This window comes from Vicugna pacos, chromosome 14, assembly GCF_048564905.1.
Source record: "Vicugna pacos chromosome 14, VicPac4, whole genome shotgun sequence".
In the NCBI taxonomy this organism is placed as follows: domain Eukaryota; kingdom Metazoa; phylum Chordata; class Mammalia; order Artiodactyla; family Camelidae; genus Vicugna; species Vicugna pacos.
In genome coordinates, this window is record NC_133000.1 from 6,153,868 (window position 1) to 6,174,859 (window position 20,992).

The following is a 20,992-nucleotide window of genomic DNA, read 5'->3' on the forward strand; positions in this document are numbered from 1 at the left end:
GAAAAAAGAAGAGTGAGTAACTTTAATCAAAAGTCCATAGTCTGTCTTGGCTGTCTGGGTCCAAGTTTGGAGATTTCAGTCTTGAGGAGATCCTTTTTCTATAAAGTGCTTTTCTTGGTGATAGAGGGGCAACAGGATGTGGGGGTCTGTCATCCTGCGCTGGACCGTGATCACTTGAGGCTTCTTAGTCTATGTAACTTAGTTTTACCTGCTTTTCTCAAGCCCAGGCATTGAAGGTAAACTCACTACTATCTTGTTTGATCTGTTAATTTGTTGCATTGCAACATATAATTTTTAATTATACAAATACATTGCTTTACTTAAAAATTCATACTGTGATCTGGAAATGTATCTAGTGTTTCAACAGGAAATGTGTTTAGAGTTCTAATGAATGGGCCAATTTATAAGCAGAATTTATAATTTTGAATACAGAATTTACTGTATTCAAAAGTAAATTGAACTAGTGTGTAAAATTTCACTTAAATTTTAAATGGCAAGGTCTTTAGTCCTTTGTAATTTATTTACTTTGAAATTTGTGTAAATTGATTGTTGATATCTAGTGGAATTTAGAAACAAATTTAATACAGCTTTTAGGATAACTTAAAAGTAATTCAGCCCATCATAATATTGTACATAATTCAGTCTTACAGCATTCTAAAAACGAATCATGTTGAAAGTTCCCTGAATACCTTGTTTCAGGTAATCCATATCTCTCTATGTTCCCATTATAGAAAAGCGGCCATTGATAAATCAGATGGATTGTATCTAGTGGGTCCAAATCTGCTACTTTTATTTAATGTTTAAAAATTATATCCAGAACATGATGACATGGACTTAGAATGTGATTTAATTTTGCTTCATAAACTTTTTTTTTTTTGAGGGGGAGGTAATTAGGTTTACTTATTTATTTGGTTTTTCAGTGGTGATACTGGGCATTGAACCCAGGACCTCATGCATGCTAAGCATGCACTCTACCACTTGAGCTGTACCCTCCCCTCTACTTCACAAACTCTTCAAATGAACCTTTCATTACTGCCACTGTCTCCTTTAGGTGTCTAGCCATACACTTTCCTCAGTTGTCTTTTGAAAAGCTTATTTACCTAAACTTCAGTTTTAACAGTTTGTTGTTTTTTTTTTTAAAAACAACTGCTTGTGAAGGATAAAGGAGTGACAGAATTGAAATAAGACATTTCCATTCTGTGCTCACAGAGCTTTCTTTAAGTCCCTAATACAATGATTTTGAGACTTTTTTAAACAATAAACTACACTCTCCCCTGCAAATTTTGGATGGAATACTGATATGTAAAATAGTTTAAATTGTGTTTCTTAATTTAAATCTTCGCTGTTTGGCAGGAAGTACGTTATTATTTGTGAGATCCTTGAATTACCTCCTGAGAATACAGTTTGTAAACTTTCGTGAAACAGCTGAATTTTTCTAAAGATGTATTTTCTTATTTACAGTTGACATGAACCAATTCTGATTATTTGAACTATACCTAGTTTTACTGGTATTTTTTATTTTCTGCCATATTCCAAAATAGTTCAATGATATAATAGATCTAAAATATGAGATTTAAAAATTACATTTGCAGATTTTTTCTGCCTAAAGCCTACATTATTAAGAGTTCAGAAGTACATAGATACACATTGTTAAATATACATTTTCTAAAATATGAATGAATATTACATTAGTTGAGATGAAAATCAAAAACTTGTACTCCAGGCCATTAGCACAAGATGGCTACTGTTTGTGGAACAGATTCAGTGTTCTGTGCTTGCTTTCTCTCTTTCCTGTTTTCTTGTCTTTTCCTGAGGGTAGATCCTCCTGTTAGGGAGGCGAATGCAAATGGATCTTAGCTTGAAATCTCTTGTGACTCTTGATTCCAGCTCTGTTAACCTGTTGCATTCAGTTTTTTATTGTTGAATCAGAACCTAACTTGCTCTCTTCTGCTCTGAGCATCATCTTACACACTCAAGTGAGGAAGCCCAAGATCAAAAACCTGTTACTGCCAGGGTGGTAAAATTCCTTCCTCACCTACAGGCTGGAAATGAGGCAAGTGGGAATTATGGGTAGGAAAATACTGTGATTTCTAGGGGTCTCTAGGGTCTACAAGACCTAGAGAGGAAAATAAACTAGAAAAGGAGGAAGCATATGCTTCATTTTATTGACTCCAAGATGCCAACATATGTGAGTTGTACCATTTTAAAAATATGCCAAAGAAGTAAATGCTGCCTATTTAACATTTTCCATGTGAAAACTCATATAAAGAAGAGAGGAAACTAGTTAGATTGCATAGTCTAGGGATAAGAGAATGTTTTAGTGACTAGCCTAAGCAAATATCTTGAAGAGGTGTCATGTTAGGCCAAAAAAACTAAATATTAATACTTAAAGAGTCAAGCAGTTACCTAAAGCCTGCATATCCAGCTGTGAGGATGTAATCTCTAGTTTTACTGTGGATCGTTGATTCAAATGCTCTCTCACCTTTGACATAGTTGAAATGGGAGTACATCTAAAAATTAATGGCATGAGATAGTTTAATTGGCAGTCTTCTTTCATAATGGTACATTTTATAATCAGTGTCATCTTAGATCAATGAAATATGTGTGACAAAAACAATGGAAGTTTAGTGTTATAGACAGTTTTGCAGGACTTTTTATTAATGAGTACTTAAATTTTAAAGACTCGATTTTTTTCTAACAGAAAGACTGACAAGGGATAATTTGTAAATTATCTTTGTAATTTACAAAGATATAATTTGTAAATTATAGACTGAATAATCTGCATTTTGGACATTGATTCATGTTTATTTCAGTTGAATAAATTTTGATAAGCTAAGTAAGTTTTGACAACTATTTAAATCATGGGAAGAGAGATACTCAATATTTTCCCTAAATCTCGATAAGTTTGTTAAATTTAGTTATTTGAGTGAGGCTTATCTTTGGGTTCTTTTTTCTGGTTTGGCATGTTACTGTAATAATGAAATGTACTTTTGAAATTATTGATGTCTTGAAGTTTAGTAGACCAACCAGTGTGTTGTATTTTCTTCTCTACTTAGTTACAAATTAAACTTTTTGTAAGTAGAAATTTTAATTTGATAGATTGCTCTACTTTTTTTTTAATCTCTCTACTTGTTGAGAAAACAGAGAAATAGGCCAAATTATTAGCATGTTGGGATTTTTTAAATGTTTATTTTAATACCTTAGGTTTTGGAGTTGTTTTTCCCATACATTACCTGTCCCATGTAACAAAAAGCAATTTTTAATTTGGGCACTTGGTGCCAAAGAAAATACTAAAAGGCATGGATTTTTTCCTTTGATTCTGCAAAGTAGTTACCAAGAAATCTTCTCTAAGCCAAAGCCGCATTGCGGCTTACAGAGCAATTTTTGTTTAATGGTCTGTGTTAGAACCTTATTGCATGATGGCTTCCAACTGTCAGTGATACATTTTGAGAAGGGTTTATTGTTACATACTTCTTAGAGTGAGTTCTCCATTTCTAATTAAGGCACACATCTGGAGGTTCTCAAGAAAAATTAATGCAGTTGGCCTTGAAAGTGTTATGTGTGACTGACTTGCTTCAGACCATCTTTTGTATCACCAGACGCATGGTGTTACATTTGTTCGACTTGTCTCGCCTTTCTCTCCCACAGAGTATCTCCCATATTCATGCTGCACTTTGTGGAAGGCTTACCGCATAGTGACCTGGAGCACTATTCATTTCACTCTGAAGGCTGTCTTTACCAAATAACTTCTGTAATTCAGTACCAAGCAAACAATCATTTTATAACATGGATTTTAGATGCTGATGGTAAGTGTTTAAACATTTTTCTTAGAATAGGCTTGGAGACTAACTCTAGTTTGTTCTTTAAAGACAAACTCTGCCTTGACTCTCCTTGTCCTTGCCTAGAGCCATTTTGTCCCTGTCCTCCACCCTGTCACTAGGGTTTGGAATCTCTCCTAACTTCTACCTTTGCTTATTTATATCAACATATTTATGGGTTTACACATGCCTGTGCATATTTCTTTTTAGACAAAGAATGAGATCATATACTTCTGTTGGTTTACATTTTGCTTTTTTTCACTTAATATCTTTGCTTTTCTTTCTTTTTATTACATGAGTAATACATGTTCAGGGAAGAAAATGAACGGTGGGAATTTTGATTTTTTAGATTTATAACTTTATACTTCTGAAGAAGGTGCATTGACTAGAGGCTTTTGGTTGAGAACAATAAGTTTTGCTTAGTTTGCAATTGTTAGTAATATAAATAAAAGTAAATAATATAAATAAAATTGTTAGTAATATAAATATTACAGACTCTGTTTAACCTTCTCTCACTGTGAAATAGAATATCTGAAATCCATAGTTAATAACTATAGTCAACGTAAAGCCTGTATTTAAATAATTAAACTTTTCAATAGAAGGTTAAATAGTACAGCTCATAAATTTTGCTGATTTTTTCCCTTCCGTATGTTTAATGTGGTTTACTATTGAGTTTGTTTCCCCTTATAATAATGTTCACTTTGTCTTAGACAAGATAACTTAGTCTCCTTAAAGTTTTTTGTCAGGCTGTTGGTAAGAGTTCACTTGAATTTTTTCCCTAATTTTCTGTTTTCTTTTGTTTGGGATCATTTAGATAGGTGACATGATAATGTGTTTATAAAAGCACTTTGCAAATTGAAACTCATGTATAAAATAGTTATAACCTACTTTAGAATCTGGAGGAAGGTGGTTCTCAACATAAAAAAACTAAAAAAAAAGTTTTGATTTTTTATTGCATTCTAGAGAATAAAAAATCCTCTTCAGGTAGAAGAGGTTAAATAGTTTCCAACCCTGACAGCATATAAAAACTGTATGGTTAGCTTATAAAAAAAGAAAATCCTGGTTCTCCCATTCCAATGGATCAGTCTCTGAGGATTGGACCCAAATAATCTGGTGATTCTAATATGCATGTGTGGTGAAGAACCACTGATGTAGGCAAACAGAAGATTCTCAAAGTTTTAATACATATAGGATAAGAAGTAGTGGGTTCAGATAGCTTGTAAGAGTGTCTCCACATAAACTTAGCAGATGGTTTTATTTCGGATTTTTTGGTGTGTAGAGGGGCCTCAACCTCTTCCTCTGTCATCCATCATCTCATTCCCACCTGACAAATGAGAAAACAGGAGCTCAGAAATAAGAGCCGACACCTAAAAATCTAAACTTTTTTTTTTTTTAACCAAAAAGAGAAATACAGAATTAAGTGTTGGTACTTGAGATAACAAGTTTCATTTATCTTGAAAATTCATATGTATGGAAATAATTTACATTCTGATATTGTTAGTTGTATTAAGTGATACTGTATTCTAAGTTTCAGAAGTAAAATACAATTTTCTGTCTTGTTTTGTGGGCATTTTAGAAAAGAGTAAACACTATCTCCGTTTTTCACTTATCTGGCTGTTGGTCCATAACCTGTGTTATCCAAGTAAAGGCGTGAACATTTGGTAGAGAAAGATGGTGATGTGAGGTTAAAGCCATGTTCTTGAGTGTCATCCTTTGGTGACTATCCAGTGATGCAGCAGTTAAAAAGGCCCAAAGAAAGTTGGCCTGGGAAGGCAGAGTTTTTTTTGAATGTCTAACCTCTTTCACTTTCATTCCCCATCCCCTAGGAAGTTGGCTGGAATGTGATGACTTAAAAGGCCCATGTTCTGAAAAGCGAGAGAAATTTGAAGTTCCTTCTTCAGAGATACATATTGTTATCTGGGAAAGAAAGACATCCCAAATGACAGACAAAGCATCTGCCTGCTGTCTCCTTAAAAAGACTAATGAGCAACATGATTTCGGTGATGAGAAACAAGTTTCGCCAGCATTGTGTTCTGTGGGTGATGCTGCCTCAGCCCAAACGTCCACAGGAAATCACCCTACAGACGTGTCAGTTGGTCCTAATACTCTTTCACAAGATGAAGCTGTAGCCCTTGGACATCATTTACTTTCAGATCCGAAAGATTTGGTTGACAATATTTTACCTTTGACCCTTGAAGAAATACAGGTTAACTCTGAAGGTTTTTTATTAGAACATAAACCTGTGGCAGAAAATACAGGAGTTGTCAAAACAAATACTTTGCAATTGCGAGAGTCAGTAATGGCTTCTTTAGTATCAGCTCCATGCAAGGACAAGCTTGCGCAAGACCATTTTGTGGATTTAAACTTTTCATCTCCTCTTGTAAATACAAACATGACATCACTACAGCTGAATACAGAAGATGCTGTAGTTAGTAAATCTGTGAATGGTATTCATGCTACTGACCCTGTACAGGGAGTAAAGTCAGCAGAAACAGAACGTACAGTTGCCCTAGAGAAGGATTCTCCACCAAAACAATTTCTTTCACCAAAAACTGAGAAGTTAAAACCAGAACAACGTGTTATATCTCAGGTGTCCAATTTGAAGGAAAAGGAAACTGCAGCATTGTCCAAGTCATTACAAAATCCATCTCTGAAAGAAAATCAGAAGAAGCCATTTGTGGGAAGTTGGGTTAAAGGCTTATTAAGCAAGGGTGCTTCTTTTATGCCACCTTGTGTTTCAGCTCATAATAGAAACGCTATAACTGATCTGCAGCCTTCAGTTAAGGGGGCAAGTAATTTTGGTGGCTTTAAAACTAAAGGTACAAAACAGAAGGCTAGTCGGGCATCCAGGAAAGCTCACAGGTGTGCAAGTAAGTCTCCTCCAGTTAGTAACCCTTCACCAAGCCATTCATCGTCAGTCAGCACCGCTTCTCTGCAAGCAAGTAGTAGTGGTGACTCGGAAGTTCCGAAGAAATGTGGAAACACCTCATATGGAGCTAACCTCAACCACAGTTCTCATGGGAATGAAAATGGTGTTTCTGCAGCAAACCATGGGGACCCAGTTGAGGGTCAGATTCATAAACTTCGTCTAAAACTTCTTAAAAAACTTAAGGCAAAAAAGAAGAAATTAACTGCTCTTATGTCTTTCCCCCAAAATGGAACACTTCCAAGTGAAAATTCAGAACATGTGTCCCATTGTGGGTCTCCCGATGATTGTGAATCAATAGAAGACTTGTTAAAAGAACTACAATATCAAATTGATATTGCCGATAGCAAATCTGAATGCACCACAGTTTCTAGTGTTTCCCCATACAAGAGTCAAACTCATGAAGAAATTTTAGCAGAACTACTGTCTCCAACTGTTGTTTCAACAGAGCTCTCAGAAAATGGGGAGACTGACTTTCGATATTTAGAAATGGGTGATAACCATATCCCAGCACCAGTTCCTAATGAATTAAACAATACTCCCCAAAACACACATCTGAGACAGGATCATAATTACTGCAGCCCCACCAAGAAGCATCAGTGTGGAGTGCAGCCAGGCTCACTCACAAATAACGCCGACGTTAGAACGTTGAACTCGGAAAGTCCCATGAAGGCTGATATTTTTGATGAGTTTTTTTCTACTTCAGCGTTGAATTCTTTAGCAAATGACTCATTAGACTTGCCTCATTTTGATGAGTATCTGTTTGACAGTTGCTGAATGCTTAATGACTCTTAGTTTAATATTTATTTATTACTCTTGGGAAGATGTACTGTTTCTAGATAGCGTTTACACACTGGCCTTGTCGTGAACAAAATGTAAGCTACTGTAGGTTTTACATTTGGTTATGCCCACAAAGCATGTGATCTGTTTTATAGATTTAAGTGATCAGGAATTCGTTCTCTTTGTTGGCTTCATTTTGTATTTGTAGGAGAATGCAGATATCAAAATGTTAAAAATGAAAAGTAGTGTATAGTTTCTGGCAGTTTGTACAACTAGGTACATTAAATTTTTACATTTTAAATTTTAGTTATGTAAGTTCGAGAAAAACACTAGTTGATCCAAACAAATTCATTGTGTAAGATATATGAATGTGTGACTTTTGTAATGGTTCTGTGGTCTATATAGGAGCCCAGGCCTGTTTCTTGTGCTGGTAGAGTGGTGTGGAATGTGAACTCCCCTGTACAACTTGTCTCCTCTTTCTTCCTTATAAAAGATGGAAGGAAACTTGTTTCTACAACTTTATATAATGTTAAATGATCAGAAAATGATCTATAACAAGGAAAAGTAATTTATTTTTGTGTTGATGTGCTAAGAGTTTACGTTATAAGTATCATCTTTCTCCCCCAAGACATTTATTTCTGTAACCGAGGTGGGTCACCATCCAGCAGTTAGCTTGGGGAGAAAATAATAGCCAGTGCATGTAAGGCTTACTGTATGTCGGATTCTGTTATATATGAAACATAATTTATTAAACCTCAGCATCCCTACAAGCAGGGTACTTTTATCTCATTTAACAGATAAGGAAAGAGCACGGAGCTAGTAAGCTGTAGAGCTGGGATTGACAGGAGTGGTTATGATAGCAGTTGAGAGTGCTGAACTTGATACATGTTCCACCTCTAGCTTCATTTAAAGTTTGGATGCTCAAACAGCGCCAGTGCTATTGTGATTTGAATTAGTAGCAGTAGTTACTAAGGTTTAAGTGTGGCAGTCTTGGGGAAGAATACTTTGCTAGGGACTCAGTACTTCAAAATTATTTGTCAGAGTTACTCCCAACCCCCCTCCCCTTTTTTTTCTGATTACAAAAGTTACACATGTTTGTTGTAAGGAAAAACTGGGAAAATACAGGAAAACACCAAGATGATTTTGGAGCATTCATCTTAACACTCAGTGGAAATAACTATTGCAGTCATTTTCATATTTTTATGCATATAAACTTTAAGAAATAAAAAGATTCTGTTGTACCTATTTGTGTGATCTGTGTTTACTTAAAGTTTAAAGAGCATTTTTTCATCTTAGTTTTCTGACAACTTTTGGATAGCTACATAGTATTAACTGTGTGTATAACTTTTGCAAGACAGCAAAGTGCTAAAGTGACAATCTCTGGTACTGGAGAGATTTAATCAGGAGACTGAATGTCACCAGGGAAGCAAGAGGTCATCAGGAAAAAAGGAACTGTGAAATCCTTCAAATCTCAAAATGAAAATGCATTTTCTGGTTAGTTATTGCAGGCACTTAATAGCTGATCAAGCACCCTTCTTGCCAGCTTTCTCTTTATTGTAAGCTTCCCACTGGGTCTGGAGGCAGAGATGATCTAAACATGCTGAGGTTCAAGTGTGTCTACAGCTCACCTGATGTTTAAAGCTCCCCCAGGCCCAGGGCAGCGTAAACCTGCCTGTTCAGCAGGATGGCAGAATATTTTGAGTTGCAGACTGCCGCCTCACTGATGTGGAACTTGTGGTCACTGTAAAGAAACCCTGTGCTTGGTAATTAATAGGGAAATCCTATATTTAAAACTTCAGTTCTAGACTGAGTTCTTACCCATTGCAGATTTTCACCTGTATGGTATTTATTATAGTGAATTCCAATTATCAGACCAGCCTGTATTCTAGTATAACTGAATATGTTGTACAACTAAGTATAGATAGACTACCATTATGCTCACACATGCATACAGTAATCTATGGTAATCTGCTTCTCAGTTTATTACTAATGTAGTTGAGGATCTTATTTTAAATGTGTATTTGATTTACCTGTTGGTAATAACTAGTTTGAGTCATCTTTGACAGACAATAACTTTGGTTGTTTTTACCAAAAAAAAAAAAATGGCTTAATTCCTTTTTTATCAGGGGGCAACTAAAATATGACGGTTTTCTGGACATCATTAAAGGAACTCCCAAGGAAAGAAATGCGAATTGGTGTCTGCTGATGGTGTAAATCCCTATAGAAGCGACCCCAAAAGGATCAATATGTCAAAGCCCTTCACTGCCAGTACATCCAGTGGTTCCAGCAATAAAGCGTTAAGTGTTAAGACCTCAAGGCAGCTTTGTTTGTCTCACTCAAGTCATTAAGTACTAATTTTACCTATCTACTTAATTGCTCAGTGAAAAAGAACAGAAAAGAAAGAAGAAACTGGCTTCTCTTTGTGACTTGTCAATTGTATTAGACTCTTCTAGTTCTTTGTGTTACCTTTAAATCTTAAGTTTAGTAATTTTTCCATACCTGAAAACTTCGGATTTGACATGCTTTATGGCCTTGCTCTGTAATTAGAATACAAATCGAATAAATAAAATACAAAGCCGGGACTTCCAAACCTGGGAACCAAGAGCTCTGCTCCAGGGGGTCTGTGACTCCCTTGGACAACGTAAGTAAAACTTTCTCTGTGAATATGTATGCTCTGGGGAGAGGGTGCTTAGCGTCCCACTCAGATTTTCACAGGGCTCTGTGGACCCCTATGTAGTCTCTTGGGAGGTTTATCTTAAATAAATGAAGTGTAACTTAAAATGAAGTTAAACTTTAAAAAAATGAAGATTGTTTCTGAGACCTGGTTCTAGATGAGCTCCATGGTGGAGAATTGGCCACAAGTTAGGGAAGCTAAGAGTATGGACAATTTATAATTTTTCTAATTTCACGGTTTAAGACCCCGCCAAAGCCCCACATCAATTTTCTGGGTCTCCCAGGCTCTAAATGTGGGCTTCACCCTCACACTTCCCTCCTATTTCATCCGTAAGTCATGACCAGGCTTCCCTTGAATTAATCTACATCTTTCAAAGGTGGATAAAGATTCACCTTAGCCGGGAGCCTCATCACCTCTCCTCTGAAATATAATTGCAACTTAACTGTCCTCAGATCTCTTATTTCCCTGACAGTTGCCAGACCAACCATCTAAAATAGATTTCATTCTGTCCTGAAACAGAAACCTTTAATAGTGGCTCCCTTATTTTACAGGGTAAGGTCCAGCCTCTTCTCTTGGTCTTTAGCGCCCTTCCACAAGCTAAGAACATTTTCCCTGCACCCTATTTAAGTACACTTGGCCCATATACTGGCTGTGCTCACCTCCTGCCACGGCCACCACCCTCTCATCCTGTCCTGAAGTTTCCCCAGCCTTCAATGCTCCTCCCCTGCCTTCTGACCTGTTTGGATCTTTCAGGTTTGCTTCAAATCCTCCATGAAGACACAGTCCAGCCCATTTATGCTGACTTCCTTCTGCAGGGCCTGGGAATATTTTTCTGTACTCCTCATGCTTCATCGTATGCATTTTTATCTGTCTCTGTTAACCACATGCCCCAACAAGGCAGGGGTTGCTTCCGTCCTCAGCATGTGCCATGTGACAGGCTTGTCCTAGAGGAGCAAGCGGTGGGAATGAAGACATGGTCCCTGCTGCAGTGCAGGGAACATGTAACTCCCTGGGTTCAGGGTGCTGTGATGAATGCATAGAGGAGGGGCCTCTAAGTCAAACAGAGGGAGGCAGCGTCAGGGGAGGCCTCCCTGAGGAGGTCAGCTCCTAAGCAGATGTTATCCAGGTAAGCAGAGTGGAGGTGGGGGAGGGCACATCGGAGTCGAGGGAAAGGTGCCTGGCTGAGAAGGGGGTGTAAGGCACCATGGGCCATTCAAGGAACTCCTGCGAAGTGCTTATAACCTCTACAAGATTTCCTGCAGAAACAGGGTGGGCGACATGGCTGCGGCTCATGAAAGCCGTTGTGTTTTGAGCTCGAGAATTTGAATTGTATCCTGAACGAAATTTTTTATAATCTAAAATCATCATTAATAACATAAAATAGTCTCTTCCTTCAAGGAGCTTATAACCTAGTGTACATTATACTCAGCTTCAAAGTGGAAGGACACGCTATCTAAGTTCCCATCACTTCAGTAATAGCAAATATTGCACCTTTTTCATCTTGAAATGTTAGACTAAATTCGAACAGTGTAGAATGATCTTATGCCCTAATCTCCATCTCCCCCACCCCCGCCTTGTTTCCACTGTAAGCTATCCATAAGTGTAGGTGGAAAGTTTGGAATTTTGAAGAGCATGAGAAAGGCCTCCAACTAAAAACAGGGGGCTCTCTGTTATTCTGCCATAAGTACAACACTGTATCTCCTTACTAGACAGTGGAGGATATATATTTTCTTATAATTTTTTGGTGCAGAGAGGTAATTAGGTCTATCTATTCTTGAAGGAGGTACTGGGGAATTGAACCCAGGACCTCATGCATGCTAAGCACGTGCTCTACCACTTGAGCTATACCATCCCTCTGAGTGGAGGACATTTTACTATCAACAATTATTTCATAAACAACTGTCAGCCAGCAACGTCTGCCAAGGTATTCCCTAAGAGACAGCCTAGTGAGACAGTTAACTATTCCTTCTTCTAGGTCTCTAAATTCTGTCCAGGATAAGTACATCCTAGAGACAAAGCAACCATAACATGACCTCCATCTTGGCAGAAATGAGTATCTTGTTATCCTATTATCATGTGGTTCTCTCTCTTTATAAAAATTCGGACGTGAATCATCTGCTGGAAAAATATTCATGTCTTCTGTGAGACCAGGGTTGAAAACATGTCATTCAAGACCTTGTAACAGGAACCCATACAATTTCTGCTTGAGTTTAACTTTCGGAAGAATTCAGCCAGCAATCTAAAATAAACGTTAACGCCTTTGCCTAGATTCAAGTCCATTGTCCACAAGCTGTAACCCAGCTTAATTCAGCAAATAGTTTCCTAGGATGGTTGTGCCTCCACATACTTTTAGATGACTCTTCTTGCGTTGTCTGCATTTGCACGGCCCCTCAAATCCTTTCGTACATAAGGCAATATTGAATAACCACATTTGCTTTTTGGTGGTATTTTCTGAGATTTTTCTGAGAAACGAATGGTATTTATTCATTCACCTGCCAATGCGCAACTGAGTATTTTTGGTTTTGTTTTTTTCCTTTTTGTTTTGGCCATTCCAATGCTGTTGCTGAATAACGTTGTGTAGTTCTCCTGAAGCCTATGTGCGCAATTCGCCTGAATATTTGGCAGGACTAGAATTAACAAGCTACGGGCTGCCAGTCCAGAAGCTGTGTCGCTCTTCGAGCCACCGCGTTTGGCGCCAAATAGTATTAAGAGGACGTTGCCTTCCTCTGTCCTGGAAGCAGGGTAGTGCCGTACTTCCACTCGGTTAAAAATCTCTCGGTTGCGGTTTTAAAACGAACTCCCGGAAAGGAAAAACAGGAGCTGTCGTCCCTGGGTGGGCTCGAACCACCAACCTTTCGGTTAACAGCCGAACGCGCTAACCGATTGCGCCACAGAGACCCAGCTACCAGGCCTTCGCTGCGGTGTGTACAGATTTTCGCGGCCGCCGCGGCTCTCTCGCCGCCCTGGGCGTCGCCACGCGGGCACCTCGGAGGAGCGCGCGGCGGAAGCGGTGGGAAAAGCCCGGCTGCGGGGGGAAGTTCGAGGCAAGCGGCGGGGCTCCTGCGGGACAAAGGGCGTCCCGCGGGCGGCGCGAGTCTCGGCCCCGCCCCCGACGTGAGAGTCGGCCCCGCCCCGGCGCTCGGGGCCCCGGGGCGCACCTGCCCCTCCCGTGCGCGCGGGAACGGTTTCCTTGGCTGCTGCGCTCGGCAACGGTGACCAGGCCCAGGCCCGGGGGCGCTGGAAGGGGTGAGGTCGCGCGTGCTCCCCTGCCGGACCGCACCTAGTCGAGCCTGTGGGACAAGCACGAGGACTGCGCGGGCCTGGAGGGCAGGGAGCCTCACCGTTGGCCCCAAACTTAGGGCCGTGTTTCTTAACCTTTGTGTGCTTGTGTTTTTGCCCCTCTCCCTTGGACGTTTTCCCCCTCATCACCACCCTGCACTATAGAATTTTAGTACCACAGATACACCGCGTATCTGTGAATTGTCGTACGCACTTCTGTGCTTGCGTAGAAAGAGTAAGATTTTTTTTCCCGCCAAGGGCCAATTTTTGTCCCCTTTGGGGGGAGGGGCGGGCTTGTGTTGAGAACGCATGGTTGAGGGGACATCAGGAAGGGCTTTATGGAGGGAGTGGCAATTAAGATATGCCTTTAAGTCTGAAGTGGCCCCTGAAGGTTCCCCCTTTCCCTGACTTCTGAATTGAGGCCTTTGGGAATCTAGGGTGCCCCATGTCCGTGAAGGAGGGGAGTGGGAGCCTTCGCTTTGTGCAACCCTCTTAGAACACACTTCCTGGCTTTAATCTTACTTTTTGCATAGCCCGCTCTCTGGAGCTCCTTTGGGATGCCTCAGCCCACGGGATGGGGAATTCACCCTAGCTCTCCACTTACTAAATCCAGACCCGTGTGTTCTATGTTTCCATTCAACTTACTTGTGAGGAGCCCTCCTCCAGCTCCTCCTTCCCTCATCCCATCCTCTCCTCCTCCTCCTAGTTCTTTGCTTACCATTTTAAGCATTTTTTTTTAAAGCATATAGTTCAGTGGCATTGAGTACATTCACATTGCTGGGCAACCATCACCACCATCTCCAAAACTTCATCACCCCAAACTGAAACTCTGCACCCATTAAACGCAAGCTCTTCGTTTCTACCTCCGCCCCCCTGCCCCTGGCGACCACCATCCTACTTTCTGTCTCTATGAATTGACTACTCTGGGTACCTCATGTAAGTGGAATTGTACTGTGTTTGTTCCATCTTGTTTCACTTATCGTGCCTTCCAAGTTTGTCCACTTTGTAACGTGTGTTATCTCATGGTGGTTTTGATTTGTATGTGATTTGTGATGTTGAGCATCTTTTCTGAACCTTCTTTTGAATCTGGGTTCTCTGCTCTTCTACTTGCTTCCTCCTAGCAAGAGCCAACAGCTCTGCTTCAGTGAGGAGAAAACCAAGAGTGGTGGAGGCCAGCTTCTGAAAAAGGGCAGAGGGAAAGGGCTAAGGGGGATTGCAGAGCTGAGCCTGTGCCATGCAAGGAGAGGAGGCGTAGGAGGCATCTTCTGAGGAGGACTGCCTAGAGCTCCTGTTGTGCTGAAGTTCTTGCTCATCTGTGCTGGGTGACTTTGGAGTGAGTTGTGTTTAATCTGGCTCTGTGGAGTTATTTCTGTGTGTGGTACTTGTGAGTGGCCAATAGGTGAAGGAGGAGTTGATGACCTCCACCTTGGAATTATTGGAACGAATAAGGTTTTCCAAGCTGCACTCTTAAAAGTTAGCTTAAACTTACCCTAATTTAATGGAATTTTCCATTTGCATTTTTACTTTCTTCTTAAGGACTGTGGGAAATTCTAATTTAAGTGTTTAAACAATGATCTCTCTCTCTTTTTTTGTGATTTCTCAAAAACACAGTGAGGTCTTTCAGATGTATAAGAAATAGAACTTTATTTTTCTACAAGTCCATTCAATTTCCATTTTGATTCCCTATTCTTTTATTGCCAAAAACACAGTCTCAATTAACTCAGGTTACCCTCTATCCCCTGCCCTGGAGTTGTTTCCAAGTGCTGAGGCTTTGGAGGGTGGCCACTCATCTGGTCCTTGAGTCACATGTGCACACATGTTGCTGAAGAGGCAATTTTTGCTCCCTGGCTCTCCGGTGCCTCCCTTGTGAAATTAGCTGTTGCACCCGTCATTCCGTAAAGTCACTTCTGGCACAGTTTGCTCTACTTATGGGACGTGTTACGGACTAAATATTGGTTTCCCTCAGAAATTCACATGTTGACATCTATTCACCAATGTGATGGTGTTTGGAGGCGGGGACTTTGGGAGGTATTTGGGTAGGGATGACATGAATGGGATGGGATTAGTGCCCTTTTAAGAAGAGGCTGGAGAGCTAGCTCCATCTTTTTCCACTAGGTTAGGATACAACGTGAGGTCAGCAGTCTGCAACATGGAAGAGGCTCCCACCAAAACCTGACCCTGCTGGCTCCCTGACCTCGGACTTCCATCCTCCAGAACTGTGAGAAATTGATTTCTGTTGTTTATGACTTACTCAGTTTATGATATTTTGGTATAAGAGCCTGAGCTACGACAAGACCCCAAACCTCCCTCTTCTCATCAGTCCCACCCGCACTCCCCGAGTTCTCCAGCCCCAGACTGTGGGATGTCCAAGTGGTTGTAAAGTTTCAGAAGCACCTGTGAGGAAGGAAAAAAAGAAAATAACAGTAAGTGTGCTCTTGATGCCTCGAGTCCCATCTGAAAGTCTAAGGGTGTCCTTTCAGTCGTATTTGTCTGAAAAGATTATCAAATGTTCTCCATTAGGCCGAGCTCCAGGGTCTCTCTTCCTCCATATTCAGGTGGGTACAGTGGTTTTCTGAAAGGAAGATGGCATTAACAGACCAATTATGTTTAAGTTACTGTGAAACAGGCGTTCAGGAACTAGATGATTGTGTTCAGTGAAACTACACTCAACTAGAAGCTCCCACTAAAGATGTAAGCTCTCCAAGGACAGAGATTTTAGTCGGCTTTGCCCCCTGCTGAATCCCCAGCACCCGTGACAGTGCCTGTCACGTAGCAGGCCCTCAGTCACTACATGCTGAATTGATGAGTAAATGAAAACCACTAAGCCATAAAGTAAACTGGAAAAAAATATGATGGAAAAATTAAATTCCTAATATGTAAAGAGCATTATAATATGGAAAATAACCTCTTTAAAACTCAACTAAAACCATTAGACAAACAAAAATGGACACATGAACAGAATAGTCCCAAAAGAAGAAATCCACATGACCAATATAAACAAAGTTTAACCTCACCAGTAATCAAAATCATCAAAGTCAAAATCAAATGAAATCAATTTCCTGTTTCCCAAATAGCAAAGAAGACAAAGAGATAACACTAAAATTCGATCAAGGGCATAGTTAGAGGCCACTGTCATACAGGATTGATAAGAGTAAACTTGATCTGTTACTTCTGGATAGCAGTTTGTTAATATGAACATTGAATGATGTTTTTGCCATCTTATTCTAGAAATTCTAGGTTAGAAATCTGTCTTAAGAAAGTAACCAAGGATGTGACCCAAGTTTTAAGTGCACCATCACAGTGTTATTTATAAGCAAGAGGAGAAAATGATAAATTGTGGTATATTTAGAAAATAGAGAATTCATTATATAGACTTCAAAAATAATGTTTTCAAAGAATATTTTAAAACATAGTCATGATTAAGTAAAAAAAAAAGGTAGGCTACAGAGCCCTATAATTCTAAAAATTATGTTTTCAAAGAATATTTGACAACATGGTTATGATAAAAAGTTAAAAGGTCATGTGGAGAACTGTGTCGTCATAACTCAAAGTTGTATATTCTTTCTATGTGTCTCATGCTGTTAGGCACACTTTACACATATCATCTCATTTAAGCCCATAGCAACCTTGTGAGGCAAGTACTGTTACTCCTTTTCTAATTTTCCAGGTAGGGGAACGTGAGCAGAGAGCAGTTTCTTCAGGTTACAGAGCTAGTGGGTGGTGGGGCAGGTGCCAGACCCGGCGTCAGGCTCCAGCAGCCACGCTTGTAACCTTGACCCGCACAGCCTCTCATGCATGGTATGAGCCCAAATTGTGTGTGTGTGTGTGTGTGTGTGTGTGTGTGATTAGTGGTTATGGTGATTTTTGTTTTCTTCTTCCCCTCTTTCACTGTTTTCGCAAGCATTTGCTGCAAGCAGTACTTTCAAAGGGCCAGCGACGGATGGTGGCAGAAGCAGTTTCCCTGACTTGCAGACAGAGGGTGGTAGGTGGTTGTGCTCGGCCCTTCTGCTCGGCTGGGGCGGAGGAGTGCCAGGCTAGAGGTGGCAACCCGCACAGGCCAGGGTCTGCGCACGTGGGTCTTTGCCCAGCGCGGTGTGACTGTCACGCTGGTCTCTCTCCTCAAGCTCTTTCCCCCACCCCAAGAAGGGGTGCCTGAGGGACGTGTAGCCCACTCCCGGGGGGAGTTTCACAGTGTGTGACTCCTCAGTGATGAATGTGCTTCCGTTTAAGAATTGGTACTGAGATTTTAGGTGACTTTTATATTCTTAATTTTTTTGTATTATTTTCCCCCTTTTTACAATGAATTATTTTCATTTGGGAAAGATAACCCAATTGATAGGAGATTATTCAGGCTTTTTTAACTTTTGTAAATTTAATGTGAAGTATGTAATACATTTTGGGCTATATAGCAGATATTTATCGAATCCTGTAAGGAACTGAGCTCAATACTCCTGCCCAAGACCCTCTGAGACATCAATCCTGCCCACAGATCACTTTCAATCTACTTTGGGCACCAGGAGATAAATTAAAAAGCGTCCAGGCAGTAGGTGCTAACTTTGTGATGTTTTAGGGACCTGAGGCAAGAATAATCACCGAGCAGTCAGTAAAGAACCCTGGGAGGAAGCGGGTCTTGGGCTGATCCTTGGCAGGATCCTGCAGGTGGTGAGGAGAGGGGAAAGAGGCATAGCTGTGAGAACGTAAGCTCAGCCCAGACAAAGCAAAGTGTTTATTACATAGAGGGAGGAGGGACAGAAAGAGAGCTAGTTGATGCCAGAGTACGGAGGCCCTCGAACAGCAGGTTAGAAAGCTCGCATTATGAATAGTATTGTTCGTACCAGTATTGCTCATAAGAGTGGAAAATTTTGAATGACTTACATACTCATCAAAGGGACACTGTGTAAGTTTGTATGTTATAGTTACACAGTGTGCATTGAGAATGCTCTGAAAATTTTGAACGGAAAGGAGACTTGATACCAACAGGGTTTTGAAAAGATTAATCTGCAGAGTGAGGGATGGGAGAGAAGCTGGAAGTAGGAAGACTAGTTAGGTGACTGTTTCGGTAAACCAGATGTGAAGTGAGGTGGCCTTGCTGGGGTGGGGGCAGTGGAGAACGGAAAGGAGTTAGTTGACAGACAAAGATTTTACAAAGTGAAAAGCAGTAGATGACGTTGGTAAGTTGTAATTACTGACTTGGTGCTATAGATGGCAGTAACTCTGGCATTAAGAATTTTATTGTGCCTTGACGCCTAATGATTGCATTTTTTTTAAAGAAAAAAGTTCTACAACTCTCTTTACAGGTCCACCACGTAATAGATGCTCAATAAAATTTCTCACAGGCTGTTCTAGGTGCCCTGTTCTATTTCTGTAACCCTTGGTAACAAGATTGACTTTCTGCTTTCTAATCTAAATATTGCTATTTTAAAAAATCCTATTTCTCAATTGTATCTTTTGTGAAGAAGAATAATTAGTTATTCCCGCTGGTGTGTTCCAAAAGTCATGCTCAGCTTGGCTTCTTTGGGATAAATGGTGAGCAACCCCTTTTACATTTAAGTCCAATTTTGCAATAACAAATTGCTTCTATGAGCAAGGGGTTTAAACAAAAATAAAAATGGGATTTGTGCCACTTCCAGGAGATAACAAACTAGAAAGAATTCGTGTATTCAGCAAATATTTACTGAATCATTACTCTGTGCCCTAAAGAAGATGAAACAGTGTCCTTGGAGGAGGAAAGGATTTCATAAACATAACATAGTAAGTATGAATGTAAAACAAAGGGTTGATGTATTTGATTATATTTAAAATGTAGTAAAACTTTTGTTAAATGAATAAGCAAAAAATAAACAAATTTTAAGACAAAACCATGGACTGAGAGGAGAATTTGCAACGCATGTAACCAACAAAGGCTTTGGATCCAGGATGTATAAAGGACGCCTACCGGTGAGTGAAAGACAAACAACAAAACAGAAAGCCGGCAAAACATCAATGGAGAGGAAATCCGTGCTGTCGATAAACTCCTGAGAAGACACTCAACTCTTCTAATGATCTGGGAAACACTGACTCACAATGAGATGTTCTGTCACAGCCAGCAGGTTGGCAGAATCGAGGAAGCCTGACAAACTCAGTTGGTGTGGATGAGAGCACTTGGAACTTTGTCTGTTGTGGGTGAAGACTGGGGCACATGCCCTGAAGGACAGCTTGTCAGTATCCTGGTGACACTGGAGAGGCCCTTTCCCTCCAGTGCACACTTTCCCTCCTAGAGCTGCGTAGACAAGGCTGCACCTGAGGTGATTTGATCCAGTATTGTTCATAATAGTGATACAATTCATTTATTAATTTTTCTTTAAATTTTTTTATTATGTTAGTTTCACATGTCCAGCATTATAGTTCAACATCTGTGTACATTGCAGAGTGATCCACCCTTCACTGTACACTTGGCCCCTTCCTCTTATTTTGCTCACTCCACAACCCCCTCCCCTTCTGGTAACCCTAATCTGTTCTCTGGGTCTATGAGTTTGTTTGTATTTTGTTTGTTCATTTTTCTTAGATTCCACGGATGGGTAGAATCCACATATGAGAAGTCATGAGGTACTTATGTTTCTCCAGCTGACTTACTTCACTTGTTATAATGTCATCAAGATCCATCCATATTGTCACAAATGGCAGGATTTCTTTCTTTCTTTCTTTCTCTTTCTTTCTTTCTTTCTTTCTTTCTTTCTTTCTTTCTTTCTTTCTTTCTTTCTTTCTTTCTTTCTTTCCTTCTTTCTTTCTTTCTTTCTTTCTTCCTTCCTTCCTTCCTTCCTTCCTTCCTTCCTTCCTTCCTTCCTTTCTTCCTTCCTTCCTTTGCTAAGTAGTATTCCACTGTAAGTGTGTGTGTGTGTGTGTGTGTCTGTGTGTGTGTATCTCTTTCACATCTTCTTTATTCATCCATCCATCAGTGGACACTTAGGTTGTTTCCATATCTCAGGTATTGTGAACAATGCAGCAATGAACACAGGATTGCATATATCTTTTCAAATTAGTGTTTTCATGTTCTTTGAATAAACACTCAGAAGTAGATATGGTAGTTCTATTCTCATTTTTTTTTTGAGGAACCTCCATACTGCCTTTCATAGTGGCTGCACCAATTTATGTTTCCACCAATGGTGCACGAGGGTTTCCTTTTCTCCACATTTGCTCCAACACTTATTACTTCTTGTCTTTTCTTTAACAGTCATTCTAACAGGTGTGAGGTGATACCTCATTGTGGTTTTGATTTGCATTTCTCTGATAATTAGTGATGTTGAACATCTTTCCATGTGCCTGTCAGCCATCTGTGTGTCTTTGGAAAAATGTCTATTCAGATCCTCTGCCCATTTTTCAATTGGGTTGTTTGGTGTTATTTTGGTTGTTGTTGAGTTGCCATAATAGTAAAACATTTTAGATGACTGAAATACTCATCAGAAGGATGGTGGATGAATAAACACGGTATATTTACACATTGCAGTACTATACAGCAGTTTTAATAATGAGCTGAAC

At 39.9% G+C, this 20,992-nt stretch overlaps 2 protein-coding genes and 1 non-coding gene across 5 annotated transcripts in view; 2 read left to right on the forward strand and 1 right to left on the reverse strand.

The window, feature by feature from the left end:
* The window catches only part of USPL1 (ubiquitin specific peptidase like 1), a 29,955-nt gene extending 21,190 nt beyond the window's left edge, over nt 1–8,765 (forward strand). For both annotated transcript variants that reach the window (XM_072976074.1, XM_006209002.4), the window contains 2 exons: nt 3,649–3,806; nt 5,645–8,765. In XM_072976074.1, the coding sequence (XP_072832175.1) occupies nt 3,649–3,806; nt 5,645–7,521 (2,035 nt within the window). In that variant the 3' untranslated portion in view covers nt 7,522–8,765. The remainder of the gene's footprint in view (nt 1–3,648; nt 3,807–5,644) is intronic.
* A 4,257-nt stretch (nt 8,766–13,022) lies between these two features.
* TRNAN-GUU (transfer RNA asparagine (anticodon GUU)) lies at nt 13,023–13,096 on the reverse strand. The gene has a single exon. It is a non-coding gene; the product is annotated as a tRNA-Asn (tRNA).
* Nucleotides 13,097–13,345: 249 nt separating this feature from the next.
* ALOX5AP (arachidonate 5-lipoxygenase activating protein) overlaps nt 13,346–20,992 on the forward strand; it is a 62,876-nt gene continuing 55,229 nt past the window's right edge. For both annotated transcript variants that reach the window (XM_072976077.1, XM_031684650.2), the window contains exons 1-2: nt 13,346–13,444; nt 15,593–15,695. The gene's annotated coding sequence lies outside the window, so the exon portion shown is untranslated. The remainder of the gene's footprint in view (nt 13,445–15,592; nt 15,696–20,992) is intronic.